Source organism: Centrocercus urophasianus, unplaced genomic scaffold (assembly GCF_019232065.1).
Source record: "Centrocercus urophasianus isolate 14NV4802_14NV808 unplaced genomic scaffold, USGS_Curo_1.0 seq_24, whole genome shotgun sequence".
Lineage (NCBI taxonomy): Eukaryota > Metazoa > Chordata > Aves > Galliformes > Phasianidae > Centrocercus > Centrocercus urophasianus.
The window spans coordinates 2,918,419-2,944,201 of record NW_024884800.1 but is presented as its reverse complement, the minus strand read 5'-3'; the positions used below and the strand labels follow the sequence as shown (position 1 = coordinate 2,944,201).

Sequence of the window (25,783 nt, the reverse complement as noted above, 5' to 3'; positions counted from 1 at the left end):
GAACATCACAGCATCCACACCAGCATTTCTTGTGTAAGGGCGCTGAGCCTGTCTCTCAATTAGCGGCACGAGAAAGATGCTGCCCAAGTCCTTGAAATGATGCACAAACTGCTCAGAAGGAAGAGGGCAGCAGGGAAATTCCACGTGGCAGAGAAAAGTTTGGATCTGAGGCTGCAGTGAGGGAATGCGTGATCAAAATTAGCAGATCAGCAAGACTGTGAAGTCATATTTACTTCCCATCCACGCAAAGTTGAGTTCTTCCATCTGCTTCCTCCTCACCTCTCATTCTCTGCCTGACCCTAGGCTCCCTCTAAAAGTTCCTGCCTCATCCCAGAGGACTGCAGGAGAATAAAAACTGAGGCAAAGGAATCATCTGTTAGCCTTAAACATTTTGTACTGTGAATGTGATCTCTGCAGCAGCAGCCCATCTACTGGGGTACATACTGGGGTAGATGGGCGTTGTGCTCTGCAGGAAGGCTGCACTTGCCAGGTGAAAGCAGCCACAGAATGCCCCCCATGCAGTGCCCCAATGATTGCCCTTGCAAATGATAATACCCATAATAGCTCAGGGGCTGAAAAAGTCAAGACTTAACTAATAAGCTTTAAAACAAAAAATCTGCATTCAGTTCCAACATACCACAACCAGTGCTGGGAGACAGTAGCTTTCTCAAGGGGCATTAAACACATGTTCTAAGAACTCCATCCTTCTTTCAAACCAAACATCCACAAACCAGGTCAGCTGGAGCACATAGGATGTACAAATGCAACAGATGCACGCCCTGCTGCAGAGCAAATGAAATGCAGCCAACCCTCCTCTCACACACCCCGCCACAGGTCTGGAGGACTACAGGCTCTAAGAGTGACAAGAGCTGTCAGCACTCACTTTTACCCAAATCCTTTAAATATTTTACCAACCATATGTGACAGGACGCTCTCAGCTAGGAGCTGTTGCTGCTAATTCTTTTGCATGCAAACGGCTGCTGAAAGATCTTCCTCTGTCCTTCATCTATCATCCACAGTGTACTTTGTAAGCATGGAAAAAAGTCAAAAGCATGAGAATGTTTATTTTGCAAAGATAACAACCTCAGATTGTTTAGATTTAAATCTAACATTTTCCCTTCCAGATATACTTCTGATCCTCACAGATACTGGCAGTCTTTCCTGTTCTATCATTATCACAAAAACACATTAAAACTGTATCCTGGGTCCACACGTCTTGGTAGAAAAGAGCTGGACCTGATGCAGTCATTGCAGTGGGAGTCCTGCTTTTGGCAGCCCTTTGCCAAATCCTGCTCTTCTTCTTCCCCTGTCATTTCTCAATGCATGTGATCCCCTATCTGATCCCAAGTCCTGCTCCAAAGCTCCATTTAGTCACATGCAAAACTTCTGCCTCTTCTATTTCCATGTCACTTGTTTCTTTCTCTTGCTATTTCTGAGCAAACCCAGGCTTTCCTTTCTACTCTCAAGTCTATACACCTAAAGAAGTCATTAGATGTGTTCAAAAGCAAGCATACAAAAAGCAACCACACAAAACTCATGTCCACTATTCAAGTAGCAACTTCTGATCAACTGTGCATGCTTCAAAAATCTGAACTAACACAGTCCAGTTCCTGGGTCTTGGTCTTTAGCACGACAGTGCTGCTGTCAGGGATGGAATATTCCAAGCAATCAATGTATCAGTTCCAGCAGACGGTCAGAGCCAGCTCCTGAGGCTAAACCTTGCCAAATTCTCGAGGCAACAAGGGATCTAGCTATAGAGCATATTCAAGGGCTTGGTTTGTTTCTTTTGGAGAAAGAAAGAGAGAAAGGCTCTTGTAAATGTGCTCCCCAAGACAAGTCGCCTTGTGTGGGTCAGAAAGACTCTGATCCCTTCAGTACTGATTTATAGCAGCATTCCCTGACTGCCCTCTTGCCCCCCCCCCCTTCAAAAAAAGAAGAAGAAAACAAAAAGAAAACACAAAAAACCATAGTCCCAGGGCAGCAGCAGAGAATGGGGACTCAGTGCTATCACACAGCTTGGGCGTGATGTGGCTGCATCGTGCTGGACACTGAGTCTTCTTAACACACACACACACACACACCAAAACTGTTCCTCCTACAGCTCGGCTCCGTGTGCACTCCATAAACGTTTATATGCATTCTTCCTTCCCACTTCTGTTTGTTTAAGAATTACTTTAGGGATTAACTGTAAGGTAGAAGTACCTACTTCCCCTCTTCTCAGCGCACTTCTGGAGGACCCTCTCATCCCTTTCAGGATGTGGCTGTCCCCCATTAAAACATGGGGGAGCAGTCCCCCATTAAAAACTGATGTCTGAAGCAGCAAGTCCTGCTCGCACACAGCAGCTGCAGCCCCTGCTGCGTTGTGCTGGGGCTTAGCACTGACTCAGGCTGCCCAGGGAGGTGGTGGATCCTTAGTGTTCCACAGTGGAGTGAATATAAGGACCACCTCTCCAGGATCCACCAGAATATGGTATCAGAGAACTCTGTTCCCATTCATTTGCTAGAAGGCAACAATTTCTGAAGCAATTCAGTTGCAGCCCATATGGCAGAGGCAGTAGAGGGGCAAGAGGGATGCTGTTTCCACATCCAATATGCAGAAAAAAAGCTTTCAAGGCTTATTTTTTTATTTAATGTTTGTGTCCAGCCGATAGCACTGCCAAGACTGAGCTTATCCAGTATGACATTGCTTGTACAAATAATTGGCCTCAAGCATTTTACAAGTTACTAAAAGCAGTAAAGAAAACAAGCACATAAATGACTTTGGAATCACGCTGCACCCAGTGCCACTAGAAGCAGTGCGTGCACTCACACCCTGGCAGCTCAGGGTGAGCAGCACAGCACACCTGGTCTGAGCTCCATGCCCAAGCACTGCACAGATTTGAGCTGTGGTCAGAGGAGATAAAACACCAGGTACCAGTTCTTGTCCCCAACGGCCACAGAGCCCACCTCCCACTGATGCTGCTATGGGCAAAGCAAAGCATTTCAGGAACGAAGGCCAACTCAGCTGGAATGCAATGGGAACCCTTGGGAACTCATATTCAGCATTTGTAAATATCAATTTTTCATCAGAGGTAGTTTTCACCTGCTCCCTTCCCCCAGACTGGTTGCTGAAGCCAACAGATCAATGCCAACAGCCTGTAGAAGAGAGCTCCCATGTGTCTAATCTCTGCTTTACTAGCATTAATACATCTGTAAATAACCCAGCATTTAAAGGATGTTTCTTTTTATGTTCTCAAAGTGCTTTTTTAGGAACAGCTAAGAACTCCAGAGAACTCAGAGATCTTTAAAAAAAAAAAATCTTCCCTCTTTTCAGAACTGCATTCACTGTGAGCATCACATCATCTCCCTCTTTCAGTGATTCCATCCATCTCACCTTTGCTCACCAGAAAGTTTAAAGTAAGCAAACCTTTCTCTTTTAAATCATTAGGCCCACATGACAATCCTGAAGTAGATGCTTGTGGACTGCTTAGAACTGCTCTTCGTTCTGTGAAGAAAATACAGCTCCTTAAAGCCTACAGTATTAGGCAGGGCACTTGACATCAGCTACAAATAATTTCTGAAGTGGGTGTGCTGGTCTGAAAATCCCAAATGTCAGACAAATTAGTGAAGAAAAGGCAGAACACACTCGTGGTCATGGTGTGGGTGTAGTGCATTTCGACAGAAGACTTGCAGTGGTTCAGCCTTTCCATCAGTGCCAGAAGGATGAGCCATCACAGCCAAATGCATGATGTACTCCAGAAAACTCTTCTAGCAGATGGGGTGGGACAACCACAGAGAGAGATTGAGATGGACTTAAATAAGGGCTAAAATGTGGCGACACCGAGGGAATAGCAACCAAAAAGGCTGCATAAAATTAAAAGGGCGTCATGGCAAGTGATCTGTCTTCTCCAGCCTGAGTTACAAGGCTCCAGCTAGGGGCAAGATACACCATTCCTGGCTGGGGACATGGAGCCCAGCAGAAAGCTGGCTCCTTTGCAGTCCCAACTGAGCCGTGAAAACAGAAAACACAAAGGTTCAACCATTAAAACCTTTGATGTGGCCCCAAAGGTGACAGCAGCACCTTTCCATCTTTCTCTGGTGCTCCCAGGACAAACCCCTCGCCAAGGCCATGACACCTCTGCTACCAGGGTGAGAACCAGCATTCGGCCAAGGCAAAGCCTGTCTAACTAAATAAATGATGTTATTTACAGCTGGAAGATGGTCTCTGTTACACAACACAGCTGTCCTAGCCAAGCTTACAGGGAGCAACTATTCTTTGGAGGGTTGTTGCCTGAAAAAATGAGGAGGAAAACAGAACACAGTGATCTAACAGGACAGGAAATCTAATCTGTTTCTGCACTGAAAACAGTGCGTTTTGCAGATTTGCCCAGTTCACACCATTGGGCATATCAGATATTTTTAGCCACTGTTTGGACAGTGGGGACAGACCATGTTTTGACAGCTTTAAGAGGAGAAAGTGCTGGGGAGTGACAGGAAATCCAAATCTGTAAACTAGGAAGAAGAGTTGGCAGACCAAGAAGCTATGAGAAGCACCTGGATGGAAGGGGCTGGGACGAGGTGTTTCAAATACCTCAAAAACTTCATCACTCCAATAGTGAGGGACCTCACAGATTGCTCACACTTCCTCCAGAGCACAAGCAACAAGAGGATTGATGTAAGCAGGGGAATTTGAGGAGGGCCCTGCAATGTCCTCACGTGGGTCCAATCACTCAGTCCTTTTCAGAAAGCAATATCTACATGGCAAGAATGGAATCACTGAATCTTGTAAATGAAAACAAAAGCTTTTTCTCTGCACTCTGGATATAGGATGAAATATAAAGACATACATTCTAGGGACCCCAGCTCAGCTCTGGCTGTTCAGTGGCATCTTCAGACACAGGAAAGAGCAGCATGCCCTTGGGTGCTCTGAGCTTTGCCCCTGGGTTAATCATTTCCCACCCACAGATGGCTCAGGGCTTACTGAGAAGCAATGCAGCATCAGGACACGGCACTGCCCGGCATGTTTCTGGCTGGCAGTGAGCACAAGGTTTGCTCAGCTCATGACATTCTCCCTTTGAGGAGCCACAATCATCCACGGAGCTGTTGAGGGTCGCTCAGATCTGGAGGAAAGTCTGTTACCTGCTGCTGTTTGCAGAGAGCAGGAGGTGGGAAAAAAAAAAACACTGCTAGAGCATGATGCTCAACTGCAAAAATCTTTCTGCCTCTCAGTAATACTCTTTGCAGCACAGCAACACTTAATCAGCTTTTATCTGCCTAAGACTTGATCCCCATTGGTCTGCAGCAGGCAGAACTACCTAATTCAATTTCACTGTAAGCTCAGCCCAAAGGTCGCTGCAATGCTTGCAATTCACGTATCCAAAAGGTACATGCTCTTTTTCTTGTCTCCTCTACTATCTGTGATTAGATGTGGTGTTTGACTTGTGGCAGATCATGTTCTTTCTTGTTATATTTATATTTGACTGTGCAGCAAAGGCTGGGCTGAGTGTGAATATCTCTGATTCATGCCCAAGTATGTGCAAATGTGCACCGGAGGAGGTTATTCACTGTAACAGAGCTGGATTGAGAGCCCTCCCTGGAGAGATTGCAGCATCCACAGTCTCTCTAAACCTCTCCAATAATTATCTGCGGATTCTGACCACCAACACATTCAGAAACCTGACTTTCCTCCACAGCCTCTGGCTGGATGGAAACAATTTGACTTTCCTCTCCCCAGGGACCTTCCATGCTCTCAGCAAGCTGCGGGAGCTGGATCTCAGCAGGAACTCACGCCTCACCTACCTGCATGCAAACACCTTCAGAGGACTGTTAAATCTCATCAGCTTGGATTTGTCTCACTGCAATATCTTTGAAATCCATCCACTTCTGTTTTCACACCTGCCCTCTTTAGAAAGACTCAACTTAGCCTCCAATAACATGCGCTATGTTCCACAAGCCTTTAGCAATCTCTCCAGCCTCACAAGGCTGTCACTGGAAAGCAATCACATAGAAGCCATTGGCAGAGATTCCCTGAAGGACCTGGAATCCCTGTACGATCTGAATCTCAGGAAGAATCGGATATGGATCATTCAAAACGGCGCTTTTACAAAGCTTCTCAGACTGGGCGTCTTAAATTTAGGACACAACTTCATTGCTGATTTACCTAATCAGCTTTTTGATGGGCTGATCCAGCTCAAGACTATGCACCTCGAAGCCAACAGGATCACTGATATTGACTGCACCTTCAGACTTCTGCTTAACTTGAGAAACTTGTACCTGAACAATAATCAGATATCCTCTATTTCGGGCTCTGCTTTCTCTTACCTGAACAAGCTACATTTCCTTCACCTGAGCAAGAACAACCTCAGCTCACTTCCCCTCCGCTTGTTTGTAGAACTGCCAAAACTGAAGTACGTGTTCCTGTCCCACAACCCCTGGAAGTGTGACTGCAAGATGTTTTGGTTCTTGCGGTGGACATCCATGTTCAGGGGAGCACTCGAAGGCCTGGACTGCGCCTTCCCCAGCCGCCACAACACAACAGCCCTCGGTGTCCCCCAACCAGGGGACCCAACGGACTGCACAGCACCACCTGAGCTGGAAAGCAAGGACAAGTGTGGGGCAGCTGGTATCAGCATGGCTCCTGGGTCCCATGCCCCCACCAGTAAGGTCTTCCTGCTGGTAGTCACTTGCCACTCATGGTATTTTGCAAGGAGATGGGACAGCTCAACAGCCTTGCTTTGACAATATTTCTGTTACAAAGTGCAGGCCACTTATTTACTCATTTTCCCACTATTTCCATGTGAACAATGGTTTTCGGAACAGGTAACTTTTTACTATGAAAATAGAACAATATTATTTTTCTTCTTTTTAAATAGGAATAAATGCTTTCCTTCACAGGCAATGATTAAATTTGAGATGCTGATACTGAGATTCAGTGGTAACATTTGTGTGCAAATAAAACCAAATGTTGTCAAGCACAGGGCTGGGGCTTGTGCTGGGGGATGGCAGTGTGGCCCCAGTGCAGCCTCTGTTCACCCTGTTTGTTGACTGACTGCAGCCACGTGTGCTCTCCTGGGGCAGAGCTTCCTCTGTTCATTTCATACTGGTGAGATTGCTGAAATACAAATAATTTGCAAGTGTTCCAGCACATCTGGAGTCCCTGTAACAGACTCTGCCTGTTGGTGTCTTTGTGAGCATGCAGTAGCTTCCTACAGCTGGTGTGTGGATTGCTTTGCTGTTAGAATACAAGACAGTGTTGAAGGAGTGAGCACAAACAACCCAAAATAACACATTCAGCCCTCCATTGCTCCTCACAATACTGGCCTCAGCTAATAAAACACTGCAGGAGCTTCTGCAAAGAACTCCTGTGTCTCAGGGTTGGTAGCAGCCACATGGCCAAGGATCTACTACACTTACCGTATAGTTCAAGGCTGAACAAGACTCCTTCCTCCCCTATGATTAAACTAATCTGATCAGAGCTTCATTGCTGCCCATACCTTCCCCTGAGCTCCTCAATCATCATCCCCAGCTCCAAACAGCTGCTCCAAACATCCCACTCAGTTTTGTTTAACTGGCAAATCAGTGCCCTACGTTGGCACACCAGAACAGGGGAGTTTTGCAAGCTTCAGCAGCACAAAGTCAAAGGCACATCCTTCCTCGGGCTGATACAGAAACATTTATGAATGCCCCCTAAGACCATTAGGGGAGAGACGGAGCCTCTCACTCCAGCCATCTGCCCTGTGGGCTGGTGGCAGCTCAGCCAGCTCTAAGAAAAATTGTTGTTCATAGCACTTGGCTTTTTTTCCATGATGCTTCCTTGTCTTGTCTCATTTGACTTATAAATGTAAGAATAACTAGATAATATTGCAGAGAAACAATCAAATTTTCAGCAACTATCACTGTGGAAACAACTGTAGATATCCTTGTTCAGTACAGGGGAGTTGGACTAGATGACCTTTAAGGGTCCCTTCCAACTCAAACAATTCTATGAACTGCCACAAGACTTGCCCAATGTCTACTGAAAGCACATAAAAGGAGGTAATAGCAGGTGTGGGAAACATCTGTCCCTATCCTTAGAGGAATAGTCCCAAGCTAATAAGAGAAATAAACCTTTGTTTATTGCTCAAACCACACAAAACAGGACACTGACAACAGAAACCTTCTCAGAAATGCGGAATGAGAGCAATCTCTGCTGTTACAGCAGTACCAGTGAAATGACAAACCAGGTCTGCACAACGAAACAATATATGCTACATCTTCCCACTTATTAGATTTCTAATTAGATTTATGCCAAGCATTAAATGATTGATACATTTTTGCTTTGTATTTTGCTTGCACTGTTTCTGTGTCCGTTCAGTAGTTTCAGCATCATTCCTCACTTTCCTTAGCTTCAATAGTTTCAGCATCATTCCTCACTTTCCTTAGCTTCAAGTACTTAGATAGATTGTGAAAAATCTCCCATTTGCTTTTGCATTCTTCTGTTTGGTCTATTTGTAATAGAAAACAAGCAAAGTAAAAAACCAAGCAAGCAAAACCCACCTCAGTCATTTTTTAAGTTGCTACCAAATTAGATTTTGCCATTGAAAAGCATAAATTGGTGAATATTCTCTATGGAGAGCCTTGTTGCTTCTGGGTGCCTGCAGCAAATATTTCTGCCAGTTACACCAGCACCTCAATAAACACTAAACAAGAATATAACTAAATTCCCACCTTCTGAGCTGCCACAAAGAAGTGAGTAATATACTTAGGAAATCATGCACAGCACGCTGAAGAACAACTGGTAAGGAATAGGAAAAGAACTTCCAGCAGAACATCAAGCCATGCTTCTGCTGCATCAAGCCCCCTAAACATTGATTCATTGAACCAAAGTTACAAAGTCACTCAGCGTGCCAACATTTTCTGAAGAGCTGTAGGTGCAAAGGGGCATCCTCTTCTTAAATGAAGAGGGAAGGAATGTTCTCTTCTCTGAGCACAAGGGATTTTCCTATTTTCTTCTTAAACTAGGGTAAAAAAAAAAGAAGTCAAAGCAGAAGGAGCTGTGGGTGCCCCATCCCTGGAGGTGCCCAAGGCCAGGCTGGTTGGGACCCTGGGCAGCCTGGGTTGGTGGGGGGCAACTCAGCCCACAGCAAGCAGAGGAGCTCCATGATCCTTAAGGGCCCTTCCAACCTCAGCCACTCTGTGATTCTTTTAAATGACACAGAGCTTTTTTCTGTCCTACACAGAATGTTTTGTTTAATTCTACACATCAACCCTGGAGTTACCATGAAAGATACTACAAACAACTACTGAAGTTTCAAAGCAAGAATTATTCCCAAAGGTGGAAAATATGATTTTCACCCCAAAAAAGAGAGAGCCGAGTTCTTGCCCCCTCCAACAAACCCATCCACAGGTTTGGATCTCTTACAGTGTTAAGAAAAGACAGAAGAACTTTTCAGAAGTGTACAATGACTCCTAAACAACTGCTTAATGTATTAAATCTTGATGACTGCTACAAGAAATATTTGAGCACCAAAGCTGCCAAAAAACCTTGGAAACAAAAACAAATTGAGTGATAATTGCATATTAAAAAGCAAAAACAACTTGCAGGGACAAAGGAATGTGCTGAGTAAGGCTAACAGCTCTGGCTTCTGTCAGAAAGTTTTGGAAATGTATTTGAAGAGAAAAAAAACAGCAAAATAAGAACTGATTTAATGCCTTGCTTGCTAGCACCAATCTTCCAAGATCAGTTCTGAGAAAGCTTTGGGACTTATCCTGCCTGAGCCACACTGGACCTTTGCTGTGAGATTTCTGCTTTGCTTTAACTCAAAAGCTCTCTCTGACCTGACTTGTTTCCATCAGGCAAATACAGGAGCATATCAGAGCAACCCCTGTGCTACCTTTATCCTGCCACCAAAAGGCAGAGGCCTGAAAGGACAGAGGGACACAGTCACTTCCAAGCTCTAAAACGTTGACCTTGACCATACCGTACCTGTGGCCAGCGCTACAAAGCACGAGGTCACTGTTTCAGTGGGATGGATGGGCCTTGGCTTATTGCACGTTCCTCCATCTTCAGTGAAAACGCATGCAATTTCCTGTGGGAAGCACTGTTTACACATTTTCTTAAGAAAAGCTTGTACCAGTGGAAAGTTCCAGCTGGCCCTTCAGCCAGCCCTCCCATTAACTCTCTTCCCTGAAGCTCACAAGAGACAGAAGTAGCAGCACTGGCATCTCTCCCTGGGGTTCTGGCTATTCACTCCCAGTTTCAATCCCAGAAACTTTCCTTCTGGGAAAACAGCACATCTGTTGACTACTGACAAGCCAGCTCCTGCCCCATCCAACACAACTTACCCTACCAGCCCCTTCAGTCAGATTTATCTTGTCTTCAGGATGTGCAACACTCTGATCACACCCATCTGTTTTACTAGCTGCATTTTCATCTTCTGTTGCATTCCTTTTAATGCATCAGCTGACTTCTGAGCGTTACTTTACCAACAGTTAAAAATCATAACTAATACTTGTTAGGGCTAACAACTAGCATGTAGAATCAGGGACCAATGTTTACATTCCTCCTCCCCTGTCTGCTTTTTAGACTTAATCAAGTGGCACTATGCTTAATGCTTGAATAGGATCACAGAATGGCTTGGGTTGGAAATGACCATACAACCCCCCCAGTCCCAACCCCCTGTATAGTGTCCCCTACCAGATCAGTCTGCCCCATCCAGCCTGTCCTTGGGCACCTCTAGAGATGGAGAGAATGATTTGCAAAGAGGAGATGAAAAACAACAACCACAGAGCAATCTCAGCCCTAAAAACAAGTCACCTGTGCATAGCCCTGAGATGGCTGTTAGTGCCTGTTGTGTCACTGCAGGGACCAGGCTGTTCTGCAGGGTTCTTCTTGCGTGAAGCTGCAGTGCCTCCCTCTGCCTTTTAGCAAGGGCCAGAAAGCTGGGGCAGCCAGGATTTCATAATAAAAATGTTTGAAAGGTCACACCTGGGAAGATTTACGCTATTACAGAGGGCACAGGGATGTTTTGGTGGGGGCTGAGAAAGTGTGGAGTGAGTTTATAGAGGGAAAACTTGAGATAGTTTGGAGAGGATGGAGGTAAGATGTTGAGCAAAATAATTGTTTTTTTTAGGGAAAAACTTGGGTTCTGGGTACAGTGAATGTTTGTGAGGTAAATTAAGAGGAATACAGATGAGCTGGGGGGGAAGGAAGCTGGAGTAATGTAGATAGCAGAGCTTAGGTTGTACAAAAAGACTGAGGTAAGCTTACAGGGAAAAGAGGTGATTTCTGAGGGGAAAGTCAGATAACTCAGATGGGATTTTTTTAATGGAAAATCTGAGGTAATTTAAAAGGTTAAAAGAATGGAGTTGGGAGGAAAAGGTAATGTTTGGGGGGGGGAAGAAAAGGCAATACAGAGGGCACAAAGTGAGCATTTCAGGGAGTAGTTTGAGACTAATGCTTGCAAAAAGCAAGAATTTCATGGGGAAAGTCTGAGGAAGAGAGCACAAATAAACATTTTCTGAGGAGGAAACTGAAGTAACTTATAAGGGTGATGTTTTTTAGGGGAAAACTGGTGTAATTTATAAGGGATAAGAGCTGGCTTTTTGAGATGTAAAATCTGAAGTCACTTAGTGGGCAAAAAAGGAGTATTCTTATAGGGAAAAGCTGAAGTAGATGAGAAGGGAAAAGAGGAAAAAAAAAAGGGTGAGTACAGATAGTACAAAAAGACATTTTTTCAGTGAAAATTTTAGATAACATGTGGTAAAGTTGATGATTTGGGGGGGAAAAACAGGTAAATTAGGATGAGAAATGTGAGATAAATTAGAGGGTGCAGTGGTGATGTTCTGTGAGGAAAAGCTGAGGCAATATGGAGGGGAAAATAGGGGAAAATGTGAAGGAAAAAATGAGGTGATTTAGTGGTCACAAAATGAGAAATCTTGGATGGAAAAGCTGAAGTAAATTACAGGGGATAAAGGTGATGTTTTCTGAGGAAAGAGTTGAGGTAATATAAAATACAAAAAAAAAAAGAAAAAAGAAGGTTTTTATTTTTTTATTGTTGGCATGGAAGCACTTGCTGAAGACAGGGGCGATAGGGGGCTGGTCCACCTCAGTCCTGGGCTGGAACTTTGTGCTGCATGAAGCATGGCATGGGGAGAGTCCTGTAGGCATGGCCTCTATAAGTGCCTTGGATGGACCCCTTGTAAGCAGGGTGGTTCTCTCTGGCCTTGGCCTTCCAGAGGTGTGGACTGAGATGTTTGGGGCCTCGTGTGCCTTCTGTGCTCAGGGCTGGGGTCTCAACCCTTGGTTATGCTGCTCATTTGCATGGCTGCTGAAATCAGCTCCAGCTGCTGGGGGGGAAGCTGAGCCCTGTGTTTGCCTGCCTGTGATCAGAGCTGTGGGTCAGGGAGCAATGGTAGTTTGTGTGACCATCAGTGGGAGCAGGGTGCTTTGGAATCACACAGAGGGACTCTGCCTTTGGGACCAGGGCTGCCCTTGTCCTGGTGTCCTATGTGCTTTGCTGTTCAGGCTATGGCTCAACCCCCTGTAAGCACGGTTGCCACTGCTTTGCATGCCCAGCTCTACTTGCCCAGAGTGCCCACTGCCCCAGCAGTGTCTGGAGCTCTGCTGTGCATCTGCTGGATGCAAAAATCTGGTTGATGCTGTTTTCTCTGGGGGTGAGGTGGAGGATGATTGGGGTTGAGCTGGTTTTCAGGTGGTGCCTAGGGATGGAGCTCCTCCAGGTGTAGGAGCTGCTGTTCTCCTTGTCCAGCTGTGTTCTCCTTCCTTTGCAGCACCAGTGGAAAAGGAAGAAGATGCAAGGAGAGGATAAAGAGTGGAAAAAAAATGACTTTCAAACTCTCTTCACTATATAGTAACTACAATTATAGTAGACTAGCAGTGTGAATGTACTATGGTGGAAGATGGTATTAGTTCTTTCTAAACTCACACTGCTATAGTGCACAACACCAGAACATTATCTGAGATTAGAGTATGGTTGTTGCATTGCCCTTGGTCAGTTTGTTACAGTAGCTTGGTGGCTGTAGAGGTTTTTGGCTGGAGTGGAGTCATCCTGGCTCAATGAGTATTGTGGTGATCAGAGGTGATGTACTGTGGTGTGATTGTGCCAGTTTTATGGCAGGTGAAGTTAGTATTAGCGTGGCTGTGACACAGAATGAATCTTATGGCACAGCCCCATTCCTTTGTAATCTTTGTAGTAGTTGGTATTGCAGTGTCATAGCGATGGTTTTTTGGAAGAAGTCTGACAGCACCTTGTTTTGGACTTAGCCTCAGTTCAAGCATTAGGAAATCCATACTAGAAGGTGTGGGTGGTTGCAGCACACCCAGTGTGATGATGGTAGGTTCTTGCCTCACAGAGGAGCAAAGCCCTGCTGTCGACATCAAGTCAACGTCAAATCGTTCTGTAGTTTGTAAGCAAAGCTGTTGTGAAGAGTAGTGCACAACTGCAGCACGTGCAAGTGGACGAAGTGTGGATGCACAATAAAACACCACCGTGCTCTGTGAGCCCGCGCTTCAGACTTGTGACAGGTTTGTGCAAAATACGTGCTAAGTCCCAATCCAATTGGATGTTATAAGCACAAGAGAGGGAACACGTTAGGCGAAGGAGAAATGCGGTAAAGCAGCAAAGCAGCTGCAGCGTGGAGCAGCGGCCCCCGGAGGGCGCCCGCACCGCACCCCGCGCAGCCCGGCCCTGCAGCAGCGCTGGGGCCGCACGGCTCCATCTCGTGGCTCCGCAGCCTTTTGGCTCTGTGTCTGCAGCTTGTCTCTTTGCGACGTGCATCCACTGCAATACGTCCTTACTTAAAACGAGAACGAGATTGTGTAGATGGTTCAGGAGCACTGTCGATGACAGCAGTAGCTTCACACCGGCACCGCTGCAGGGTGGTGATGGAGAATGACATGTTTGGTGGCTGGATTCCCATACCCTCCTCCAACAATGACTCAGTGCAGATGGGAGGTTTGAAATGGATTAAAGCCACAGCTGAGAAACTTCGTTTGTCCAAGAGAGGCTCCAGCAGCAACCTGTAATCTGAGTTAATCAAGGAGCTCATTCCCACCTCATCAGCAAACAAGCTGCAACCTGTGCTGCACAAAACACACCTCCTTGTTTTCTCTGCTGAACAAAAGTCACTCACATAGCTGCAAGACAGGTCTAAAAGGGGACAAACCCACCTCTGATTGATGTAGTTAGGGTCACAAGTTTGTTTACATGACACCAATCCCACACTCCAGTTGTTCTTGGTTTTCACTGAAGCCCCAGTTTGTGCTGGGCACTTCTGCCCTGCCAAGCTGCTCACTTTCTGGCAAAGCTCACCCAACACCCACACTCACTTGTGTGCTGTACTAGAGAAGAAATCTGCTTTGGGGTCATTCCTTCCCTCTGGCAGCTGGACACACCTCCCCAGTGAACAGTGACTATGGGGCAATCCTTCTCACACTACAGCGAGGCTTAAAAACCACGTTTGGTTGCTGCTACCTCCCCTCATCCCTGGAGTCTACTCCTGAACCTGGGTAGCACATCTCCGACAGGCAACAGCTTTTCATCCTGCTTTTCCTGTGGTTTGAGCTAACGGGGCTTTTACTCTACTCTTACTTAACTTCAGCCACACAGCAAGTCACAATTTCAAGAGCAAGGTTTCACAGAAGCAACAAGAAGATCCACTGATCTGTAAGAGCACAAGTCAAAAATAACTGCTGTCAGTTACACAACCAAGCTTCAAACAACTCCCTCAAGCACACCTGCATTTGAAGGCTTTTACAGATCAATGGAGCTGGTGCAGAACATACAGACACGCAAAGCTACAAGCAACTGAGAGCAGGCTGCCATGCTGGGCCAATGCAAAGAAAGAGAAAATTCTATTTAAATGGTTTTGGTTTGTTTGTTTGTTTTTTATTTCAACTAATGCTTTGCCACCATATTACATCACTTTGAATAGCTCAGAATAGCAATATGATCTCAAAATATAGCAAACAGCTTGCCAAAGCAAGATAATATTAACTCCTATGGATACAGCATCTTCCTTCTTTGGCGACAATGCTTCCTTTCATCTGTAAAAATAGTTTTCTATTCCAGCACATTTGCTCTTCAGTTTATTGAACCCTGCTGTTCATAGTATTTGCCTCTTCCCTGCACAAAACCTCCCCACAACGTAGTATGGTTTTATATCCAACAGCATTTTAAATAAAAAAAGTTATATTTTTCATGCAGATTTCTGTAAAAATTATGTTCTAGGTACACACAACTGAACCAAGATGCATACAAAAATGCATTCACTTCCATTCTCACGTGCAGCTGTGCCCTCAGCAACATGATATCAGGTGTCACTGTGAGAAGTTCAAGGATGGTGGTATTCTCAGATATAGTCTAATTTAAAAATACCAAAAAAAAAAAACCCAACCCTTTTTATGAGCAGAAAGAGAAAAAACTGCCATGCTTTATTTGTAGAGTAATCAAAATAGTGAGGTGTATAAAAAAAGCACCATGTAAAGAGAATACCAGAAGAAGATCCATCTTCCAAGTCACACTTTTCTCACTTAGCATTGTGAGCTGCCCTGCAGGCCCCAACTTGTGTGGTAGCTTTGTTTGCAATGTTAAGGAAGTGGTCAAACCTAAAACGTGCTTGGACCAAATGACAGCAATTAAACCAGATTGCAGATAGAAATAAAATTCATTCCCATTACAATTAATACCAACCACCCTATATAGCCCTCAGGGGAAGGAAAAATGAAAAAAAGGAAAAAAGGAATAAAGAAAAAAAAAATAATCAAGAACTTCACACCAAGTATTGGAGAATAACGTGGTGAAACAGCTCCAGAGCAGCATTGTAAGATGCTGGTCTGTTGTGAATGCATTTCTGTGAGCTCTTGATAAGTTCAACTTTCCTTTGGGAAAAGAGCACATCTGTTGGTTAAGACTCCTCTCCCTGAGAATTTTGATACATTTGTCTTGCAAAGCAAAACATCATCCCTTGAACTTCAGCAGTTCCTAGGCCAACAGCATTTCAACATGGACACAGCTGGTCTGCTACTCATGCACCCAGGGTGGCAGGTTGGGTTTTTGTTGCGTTTTGTTGTTTATTTGTTGTGATTTTTACATGGATCAGCCCTTTTATACTCGCTTCATCCCTCTGCCCATCAAGCAGGCAAACACAGTCATCACCATCTTCGGTTTCACCTCTACAAGGTCTTCTGGAAGAGCATAGACTCGGGCACCAATTCTTCTTGCCATGGATACAGCATACCTATTTGCCATGGAAAGAAGACACTGTCAGCACATGGACTGGAACCCATAACCAACAAACCAGTTCCTGCCCTCTCCAACACCATCTCATGTACTGTGCTAGGATTCAGCTCAGCCTTCAGGATGTGCAGCAGTTCTCTCACACCAGTTTTACACACCTGTTTGAAACCTTTGCCATGTTCCTTTTCAACAGCACAGGCAAGTGTCTCTCGTGCAAACTCAAATGTCAATGTCAAATTTCAAAAAACTGAAATGTCAAGCTCACTTTATCAACAGTTAAAAGTTGTCATTTATATTTGTTAGGGCTAATAGCTAGCATGCATAATGGACAACTAATCAGTTAACATTTATATTCCTCCTTCTGTTTGCTTCTTAGGAATAATCAAGAGAGGCTATTATCTACGTGAAAACTTCCTGTCATTCTGCCACTGCAGAAGAGCTGCAGAACACACATTCCAAAGGCAGGATTTAAAAGGTATACTTTAAACTTAACAATCTATGATGATTCAACAAGATGAGAGAGACAGGCAAGGGTTGCAAGTCTCAAAACCCTGATCACTGGCTGAACATTTCACAAGCCTGAACAAACAGCAGCGATCTCTGTTTCTCTCCTAAGAAGTGCTTGGGCTATTGTGCATTCCTCTAAACAGGCAAGAGTCCAGCCAAGCACTCCTCAGGCTGAGGAGAAGAGCAATTCAGTTCCAAAAAGCACTTCCTGTCTAAAAGATTAAGTGTTAAAAGAGATTGCAAACCACAGAAATACAGTAAAAACACTTGCAAACTTTAAGTCATGGCACAGTAGGTGCACTCTCCCAGAGCAAAGCAGCTTTCAAGATGATGGACTTACTTAGCATTATTTTGTTTGTCATCTTCTGATAGATGACCAGTCTTTACAAGGTCATAGTTGATGCAGCCAGGCTGTATAGCATCTATTAAGTCCACAACTGCCAAGCTCGTGCTGATAGTCTTGTCCTGGAGAATAAAAGCAGAGAAGCAAAGATGAATATCTAATCCTGAAGCGTACTTCTCACCTCACTTCAACTGCTCTGCAATGAGCAAAAAAAACAAGCTTTAAACAAGCTATTTCCAAGCAGCACTGAGTGATTATTTCCAGCTGGACCACAGGGAAACTAAAGTGCTGCTTTTCTTTTGGTAATAACATGAGATCAGGACTCCAATTTACTGTAACCAGTCTGCAAAGCATTTACAGGCAGCAGATCCATCCTGTTGACCAGACCCCAGGGGACAATGCCTAAAACATTTGCCAACTCCAGCTTCAACATTTGATGGCACCTCAGCCCTTCACCGCTGCCCTAGAGACCAATCACACTCCTCCCCTCCTGTGACATCCCATCAGCTCACTAGCCTCACTGCTATGCTTCCACCATTGGCAGTCCTCAAAGACTCCTCTATGGCAGCCCAAAGCCACTTTGTTCCCATCACTGTCTGGGAACTTGTCAAGGTTGACAAGACACTGTCTTCTCTTGTTTTGGATGAAAGAGGGGAACCTGCACCTTGAAATTCTGGATGGAGGTGGACTTCCCAGCTTCTTTCAGTGTCTGGTTTACCCAGTTGACTATAATGTCATCGTTGGCTTTCTGACCATCACCCAGGTCCTCAAGGACGTTCAGTGTGTACCTAAGCACAAGCAGAGACAACGTTAGGCTCAGAGCCTGGGCTAAGACACAGAGAGCACACAGCCTGGATGCAACAAGAGCCAACACAAATCCATGGCAGCAACCCCTTCAGCAAAGAGGAAGAGCCATCTATCTTACCTGAAATGTGATTTATATTAAAGCATTTAGTCTTTCAAGTCTTTTAATGAAGGTTCACAAAATTGCCTGGGCTCAGGACGCTCTTAAGCTGTTTGAGCACTGACAATTTGCTCAGAGGGGTAATGCACACTTCCTAGAGGCTTGGATCAAATCTCTTGTTAGTATTCTGGCCTCAGCATCATGTATGGAGATGACACACAACAGGACTGCAGATATAACTTATTTTGTTCATCTAGCTTAGAAGAATTCAGGGACAAGAGAAAAGGCTATCAACTTCATCATCTGTTTTAAGTTAACATCCATTTTTCTCAAGTTTCTCCTTCCCCCCTATTCCACTTCAGGGGTTATGAAACAGCACTGGAACGTTCCTCTCATCACAGTTTTCTACTAAACATTGGAACAGAGATGTTGGGTAAATAGTCCTGCTTTGGGTTCCTACACGTAGGTCAGCCTTGAACAGGTGAGAGAGGTGATTCTAGACCGCAGCATGCACACAGATCCACTGTGGGCTCTCAGGAGGTCTCTGCTCCAGATTCCCACAAGCAGCAGGAGGAGCCCTGCCAGTTTCATCCAGCTGAGTCTTGAAACCTTGCCAAGGACAGAGGTTTGACAACCTTTGTGGGTGATCTGTTCCACTGCTGCAGTGCCCTCCTGGCAGAAATCTTCACAAGCCCAGTACTGCAATTGAAAGTTTTATGTGTTTGAGACAGGCCTTACCTTCTCATTAACTGCCAGACTAAGGCTAGTGTCAATGTTGGGTTTCCATCATTCAGATCCTGTCCTCCAATGCCAACCAGGGAGAATTTGGCTGGATGCTTTCCCAGATCAACAGCGTAGTTACAGTTTTCTAGCTACACAGGAAAAGAGTGCAAAGAATAATCACTCACAAACACACTCGCTTGAATGCAATCCTCAAATAGGAATTTCTAGATAGTTTACATTTATTTCTGCTCCTGGTGCTCATGGCTGCTTTGAAATTATATAAAAATGCTTACCTTTTTCATATTTGCTCCAAGCTTAGGGTATGGGGGTTTGTTAACCTTATTCCAGTCAACAGGAACTTTGATCTTCTCATATAATTGTAGTATTACCAGCGCATCTTGAAGATCACTAAAAATGGAACAAAACGTGACATGTAAGGGTTGAAGTACACTCTGATATTGTTATGTCATGGATAATTACTACTATTTACAGGTCCTTGCAATTTTAGTAACTCTAAAAAGGAAAACATTTTGTGATTTCCAGTGCAGAAGAAATACTCCATGCTTAACACTGGGTAGCTGCTAAGCTAATGCAGGTTTTCCCATGATAACCACCACCAGATCCAGGAAATAATTTTGCTACACAAAATACCCAGAGGTAGTCACCTCTTTCCATTGACCACGGGGGTCCAGAATACCCTGCCTCTGAACTACAACGATTTGGTCAAGCCTGAAAATTAGATGGCATATGAATTTAGACCCTGTTGCTTAAGATGTACAAGCATTGGGAACTCGGTGTACTAATTTACAAAGGGGAGGAGAAAACAAAGCATCTTCAGCCCTTAAAACCGATTGCTGGTGTGCCAGCACCAGAATTCCTTAAGCTAAGGGCTGCAGGGAGGATGCAGTGAGCACTGCCTATTCCCTAACAGCCTTTCTCAAGCTACTTCTTCAGCACTGTGAGCAGCAGGACACTGGTGTGAGCACATCTCCAGTGTGACCTAAGCTGGGTCTTTCCCAAGAGCCTAACACTTACCCATAGAGGTGATTTACATGGGGGTTCACACCAAGGGAGTTCATCCAGTTACGGAAGGTTCGTTCCTCACGAGTCTCTCCTAAAAGAAAGAGACAGAGTTCATGCAACTTTCTGCAAGTTCAGAGCTGTGAGAGGGGTTTCCTCCGTGCAAGAGGGGGAGTTCTGAGCAGCACAGCTCAGAGTGGAAAAATATAATTATTTCCACTATAACTTTTTCAAAGAAGGAGCATCGCTCTGATCTTGTTTTGGTATCAGATTGATTTCACCAGGCATGAGTTCCATACGTTTTGAAACAAAATGGAGCAAGAATGTCTTTCATACGGAGCTCGCTAACACCCCTCTCCCAGTTCTGCCAACAATCTGTGCTGCCATGAACATCTCACCACATTATCGAGGTGTTTCTGCCTGTGGCAGGAAATTACAAAACCACCTTCCCAGCCCTGGCACAGGAAGCCACTGACAGTGCTCCTCCAGACCTGGAGCAGCCAAACAGGCCTTCAAGTACCTCCTCACCTGCCCAAAATGAGTAAACAACCATTGCAGCACTGAAACATCACATCGCAAGTGTTAAATCAATAGGTGCCTCCGCAGGGCACAGCCTCTTGTGCTACAAGTGTTCACTCGAGATATTTCCCTCCTACTAATTTTGTGACCATCACCTTCTAGCAGAGTCCAGTCAATGTCCTGGTTTTCAGGCTTGGTAAGCGCTGGGTACTTGTTGAAAAGGTTTGCAACGAAGGCCAGGTTCAGTTTGGGATTTCCACTGACCACATCAGCCGGCGTGACGAACTGCCGGCACCCGAGCCGGTCTGCCTGCTGCAGCATGTACTCTGCCCTGCGCAAGTCGTCCTTCTCCTGCCAGCAACACAAGAGACAAGAGCTGTCAGAGAAGAGATCAGGCTGCAAAGTCACCACTCCACCCGCCTTCACTAGGCATCTAGGTTGCTCATCAATTCAGCAACTGAAGAGATGAAGCATCCGCAATTAATCCATCCTGCTGTCGATACGCTTGTCCCAGTTTGCATCTGCTTTTCTTAGGACAGCCCTTCCCAAGTTTCTATACTTTCCGTTATTTTTAAATGATTGGGTCAAAAGCAGAATTCAGCATGCCCCCAAACGCAGAAAAAATGCAAAATATTTCTCAATTATTCATGTTGGCAGACGGTGACCAGGACTGCAAGAGGCACTCATTTAAAACATACCCGAGGTGTGTAGATGCCCACTGACACTTTACACACGCTTGAAATTAAGATACCAGGTTACCTAGAAGTCATGAGGGCAATTGCTGGGTCACAAGCAAGTCACAAGTTGTACAGTGTGAGGACACAACAGCCTGAATACTTACATTGAAACCCGACATGTTAATATCGATCTGAGGCTCTCCTTCTTTCTGCCCTTTGGGTGCAATTTGATTGAGAAGGTGGAAATAAGCTCTAGAATCCTGAAATGAGTGAAAAATAAAGCTCAGGTTTCCTGCACAGCAGTGCATACACCATAACAATTCATTTCAAGCTCATCTTTATCAAGTCACCATGTCTAATTGGCTTATGTACCTTTACTGAATTACCAAAATCTGTAAGCTTGACAGACAATAACAGAGCATGATGGCAGAAATCCAGGCAGCAGAAAAGAAAACAAAAGGAAGAGGTTAGAAATATTTAAGGTGAATAATTATGGTTTTTAACTGCTTGAACTCTGTCTTTACTGGACACTCTGCTGTGTGCTTTTCTAAGGGCCTCCAGCCCAGTTGTCCTTTCCTTCCTCCCAATTTTTAGCCAAGCAAATAAACTCCAGAAATGTGATGGGGTCAGCTTGCAAAAATTCCCTACTGACCAGGAGGCATCATCCCCTGGTTTTCACTACCACAAAGAGTGAGAAGAGAGCCACCCGTTGCATCTGAAAAATCATCTGTGAGCTTCCCCTCTCACATTAATACTCAGCAGAGTGTAGAGAACAAGGGGTCTCATCTCCCTTCCTCTCCCAGGCCTGTGACATTTTGGATGAAATGTCACCACCCACAAAGAGAACACGGAAATCACACTCCCCAGGGGTGCAGCTCGTTATTGCATCCTGTCTGTGTGAGCTGCAGCACAGCCCTTTTTCCAGTGCTCTTGGAAATTATTTTTAAAAAAAAAAAAAAAAAAAAAAAAAAAAAGAAAATAGATGGATTAAGAACATCTGAAAATGCATGAAGAACACCACTGAGTAAAACACACAGCAGCTGTGCAGCAGGATCCCACTGGAGGAAACATTCATACAGTTTCATGGCAAGAGATGGCAGCATTATGATACCTTAAATATACTATTAATGAAACCTCCATTAAACCTATTATTTGGAGCATTAAGGTTAAGAAAGGTCCTGTCTCTGCATTAACGGCCTCATAGATGCATGTGCAAACACAGCCCTGGCAACTCCCAGCCTTTTCCCAGACACTTGCGGCCAGGAGAGCTCTCAGTACCTTGATGTCTGTGCTGAAGTTATTGATTTTGTGCCAGCCTGCATTTTCCAAGTGGAAGTTTGCCCATCTTAGGAGCAGTTCTTCTGGGGATAGTTTCATAAGGTCCTCCAGATTTTCACCATCACGAAGTAAGGCAGCCAGTGCTGGAAGAAAAATGCTTGTGAATGGAAGGAAGGAGTTTCAGCAAAGGACCAAGCAAGTACAGTGAGACTGCTTCAGCATGATGTTCCCACAGCAAGATGGATCTGAAGAGAATAAAGTCATCACAAACATATTCGCAAGGAGCTGAAGCCTTCCTCTGCCCTGGCACTGCTGCCATGAGCTGTGGGTGCCCCATCCTTGGAGATGCCCAAGGCCATGGGGATGAGGGCAGCTGAACTAGCAGGGGGCAGCCAGCCCATGGCATGGGTTGGAACTGGACGTGCTTTAAGGTCCATTCCAACCCAAGCCATTCTACGAAAGCAAACTACAGGCTCTATAGCATCCACCTGGACCACATCAAACATGCACATCACACCCAAGCAAACCAACTTCTCAGCTACAAACCAGCTGGCGGGCACCCGGCCTGGCGCAGGCCCTCGACGAAGCTGATGGCCAGTGCTCCCCTTTCGGCAGAGGGGAGGGAAGAGACGATGGGGCCAGAAGCAGCAGCACGAGCAGCGCGGGCCGGAGCAGGCACAGCAGCACATTGAGCCCCTCGGCAGCGTGGGAGCAAGTCGGCGTTCATGCTCTGCAAGTTATCACTTAGAGAGCTTCATTTACCTTCATTTCTGCTGAGCTCAATGTCGGCAAACAAGCCAATCTTAATGATCTGCCAGAGAAGCCCAAGAACCAGGTGGGGTTTCCCTTCCCTCAAGTCCTCCGCACCAATATTGACAACATGACACCCGATGGCGGATGCAGAATTCAGCGCCAGGTTCAAGTTCTCCTGCAGACAACACAACCACGTGAGACACTGCCCAGGGAGATGCCACTTTGCCTCTCATCCAGCGCTGGCAGAGTGGGGAATTTCCCCTCGTCCTCACTTCAACAGCTCGGAGGAAACGCTCCCAGCTGCCCTGGTCTGAAGCTTTAATGGAGTTGCCAGCAGCAGGCTGAATCAATAAGAACCAAAGGAGGCACAAGGGTTTAATTTCAGCCTCTGGTATCTAGTTTCACCCTTTTAGTCAGATGTATCTAATGGAATCCACAAGAACATGGATGGAGAAGCATGAAGGTATCCAAGCACATGCACGTGTGGGCATCTGTGCAAAACCAACCTGCTTTGCTACGAAACAATTCAAAGAGTCCAGTAACCATAGGGTTTTGAAAAGACAGCACTGTATCTAACCACCACAGGAACAGCATTTCAGCATTTTATCCATTTTGACATGAAGTTATCATTCTTGCCTTTTGAATTGTAGCCATAGCACTGTGACTGCCAATAACACACCGGACAAAACCGCCTTTAATAATTCAATCCAAGTTATAAAACTCTTTCCTTTCCGTATTTCCACAATAATTCTTTGAGCCACTGTGCTGAGTTTCCCATTACTCTAAACGTGCATTTCTGCCAACACACAGAACTGTATCATACCTGAATTATGAACGGTGTGAGTTTCTTCTTGTTAATTGCTCTTTCATCAATTGTGTCCGGAACAGAAAGATTGATCATTTTGCTGTCAGGAGGAAAAATAGCAACGTTTGAACAACATCCAGTTTTTAATCTCAACAAGTTGTTGCATTCCTATAATGCTCACCACAGTACATTTCCTTTTATCTCCTCGCCTTTGTGGGTTATTTTGGTTTGTTTTTCTATACCAGGGTTGTGTAAATCAGATGTTCATATTTATGTTATCAAGAACGTATTTGGAATGTATCTGAAACTAATAGCTAAGCCTGAAACCTTAAACATCTCCCCAGCCACCATTGATCTCAGCTGCTGGAGCAAAAACAGCACATGAATTATTCACAAATGCAGTCACTGAACTACTGAACACTCATTGCTATGTTGTCAGGTGCTGCAGTGTAGTAAGACAACGCTCTTCCTCCTATTGTACAGATGTACTATTGCTGACAAGAAAAACTGCACCAGAAGAAAGTGCAAACACTGAGAGCTTAGTGGGGAAGGTGTGAGCAAAATGGATTTTTAATCAACAGAAAACACAACATGTTTTTACTTTATATTGTGAATACTTCCTGCTCAGTCTTCGCCTTAATAACTGAATTACTTGAAACTGTGGAAATAAAGATTACAAGGTAAAGCAAAGCTTGTACCAAAGCAGATGCACGACACATAGACAGTAAAGCCTGGGTGACTGAGCCCTTCTTCATACATGCAACACTACACAGACACACTGGCACACAAAACCAGCCTAGCATGCAATGGAAATTCCCCTACCCATGGAATTTGGGGGATTTGTTTGTTTTTTTAAAGTCAGGAGCCGTCATGACTTACCACAGCACAATCCCATCTCCCACCGCTTTGAACAGGTCATCTGTATTTGGGTTCATTGGAATAACGTGCCTGCAGTCAGCATCATTTTCCAGGGCTTTGTTTATCCAGTTTACAAAGGCATATTTTTCTTCCTCTAAGATTTAATTCAATTTAATGTAAATTTAATACAGGCTTCTTCACAACACAGCAAAATCTTCCCAGAAGTGCTTACGATAGCCCAGGAAAAACAACACACTGCCACTATTTTATTGGATACACAGAGTTTAAAAAAACCTGAAATTAAACTTCCATCTATCAGAACGCTTTCATCATTTACCCACTGCATCTTAGCCACATCCCAAATGTGGCACAAGGACTTCATCAGCAAACACGGTTAACAAAACAAATAAGCACATGTTTAATTTACACGTTGCTTTACCCTGCATCCAGTCTTGCTCTTCACCTCAATCTGTGATTATTGCTATTGGAGAAAGCACAGTATGTGGCAGACAGCAGAAATCTGCTCTTTTTTTTGCCTCCCCTCACCCAAGAGAAGAGCAGAGAGTCAGAGATGTACCTGAGTACGAGTGCTGCGTCCCCTCACTGGAGAGCTCTGAGGTGCCCCCGATGGCACAGATGCCTTCCTTCCTGTTGATGGCTTTTCTGAAAGTTTTAGCAATGTCACTGCTTTTCACCTCTTGGAATATCTGCAATCGAAAGGGCTCAGAGTGACAAAAAATGCCTTCATAAAAGGGGGGGGGGACAGGGGAAAGAGGGCTGCAAAAAAGAAACAGGAAAAAAAGCTGCGTTCTGCTTCTCAGCTTTGAAGCAAACTCTGCGGTACAATCAGCAAACGTGAAGGGCCTAGCAAAGTTGTAGTGAGATTAAATGCAACAAGGGCAGTGGGCAGACCCACTCTCTAACACAAACTGCAAGTGGCCATTGAGGCAGCAGCAATAGGTTTGCAGTAACCTGCACACATTTACCTTCCCACGTGGATTTCATGAGACCAGGAGCAAAAAGTGAGAACTTTGCAGTAGGAGAGCAGGTACACATGCAGCAGCTTCCACAATCCAAAGCTGTTGTGCAATTTTAACCTTAAGCCAGGTGCTCATGTGGCTTTAGTTCACACAAAAGGCTTTGTCCACAACCCACAGAAGACAACAAAAAACCCCCTAT

At 44.9% G+C, this 25,783-nt stretch overlaps 2 protein-coding genes across 7 annotated transcripts in view; one reads left to right on the top strand and one right to left on the bottom strand.

Annotated features, from left to right (window-relative positions):
* Positions 1-5,511: 5,511 nt before the first annotated feature.
* Positions 5,512-6,717, top strand: LOC122163844 (nyctalopin-like). Its single transcript, XM_042825368.1, has one exon. It carries the CDS (start codon positions 5,512-5,514, stop codon positions 6,715-6,717), a length of 1,206 nt encoding a protein of 401 aa, XP_042681302.1.
* An 8,125-nt stretch (positions 6,718-14,842) lies between these two features.
* The window catches only part of PLS3 (plastin 3), a 44,706-nt gene continuing 33,765 nt past the window's right edge, over positions 14,843-25,783 (bottom strand). For all 6 annotated transcript variants that reach the window (XM_042824841.1, XM_042824837.1, XM_042824839.1 and 3 more), the window contains 13 exons: positions 25,182-25,311; positions 24,626-24,758; positions 23,765-23,846; positions 22,951-23,116; positions 22,189-22,331; positions 21,075-21,170; positions 20,389-20,584; positions 19,730-19,808; positions 18,988-19,102; positions 18,710-18,843; positions 17,732-17,855; positions 17,065-17,189; positions 14,843-16,218 (listed from right to left, as the gene is read on the bottom strand). In XM_042824841.1, the coding sequence (XP_042680775.1) occupies positions 16,086-16,218; positions 17,065-17,189; positions 17,732-17,855; positions 18,710-18,843; positions 18,988-19,102; positions 19,730-19,808; positions 20,389-20,584; positions 21,075-21,170; positions 22,189-22,331; positions 22,951-23,116; positions 23,765-23,846; positions 24,626-24,758; positions 25,182-25,311 (1,656 nt within the window). In that variant the 3' untranslated portion in view covers positions 14,843-16,085. The remainder of the gene's footprint in view (positions 16,219-17,064; positions 17,190-17,731; positions 17,856-18,709; positions 18,844-18,987; positions 19,103-19,729; positions 19,809-20,388; positions 20,585-21,074; positions 21,171-22,188; positions 22,332-22,950; positions 23,117-23,764; positions 23,847-24,625; positions 24,759-25,181; positions 25,312-25,783) is intronic.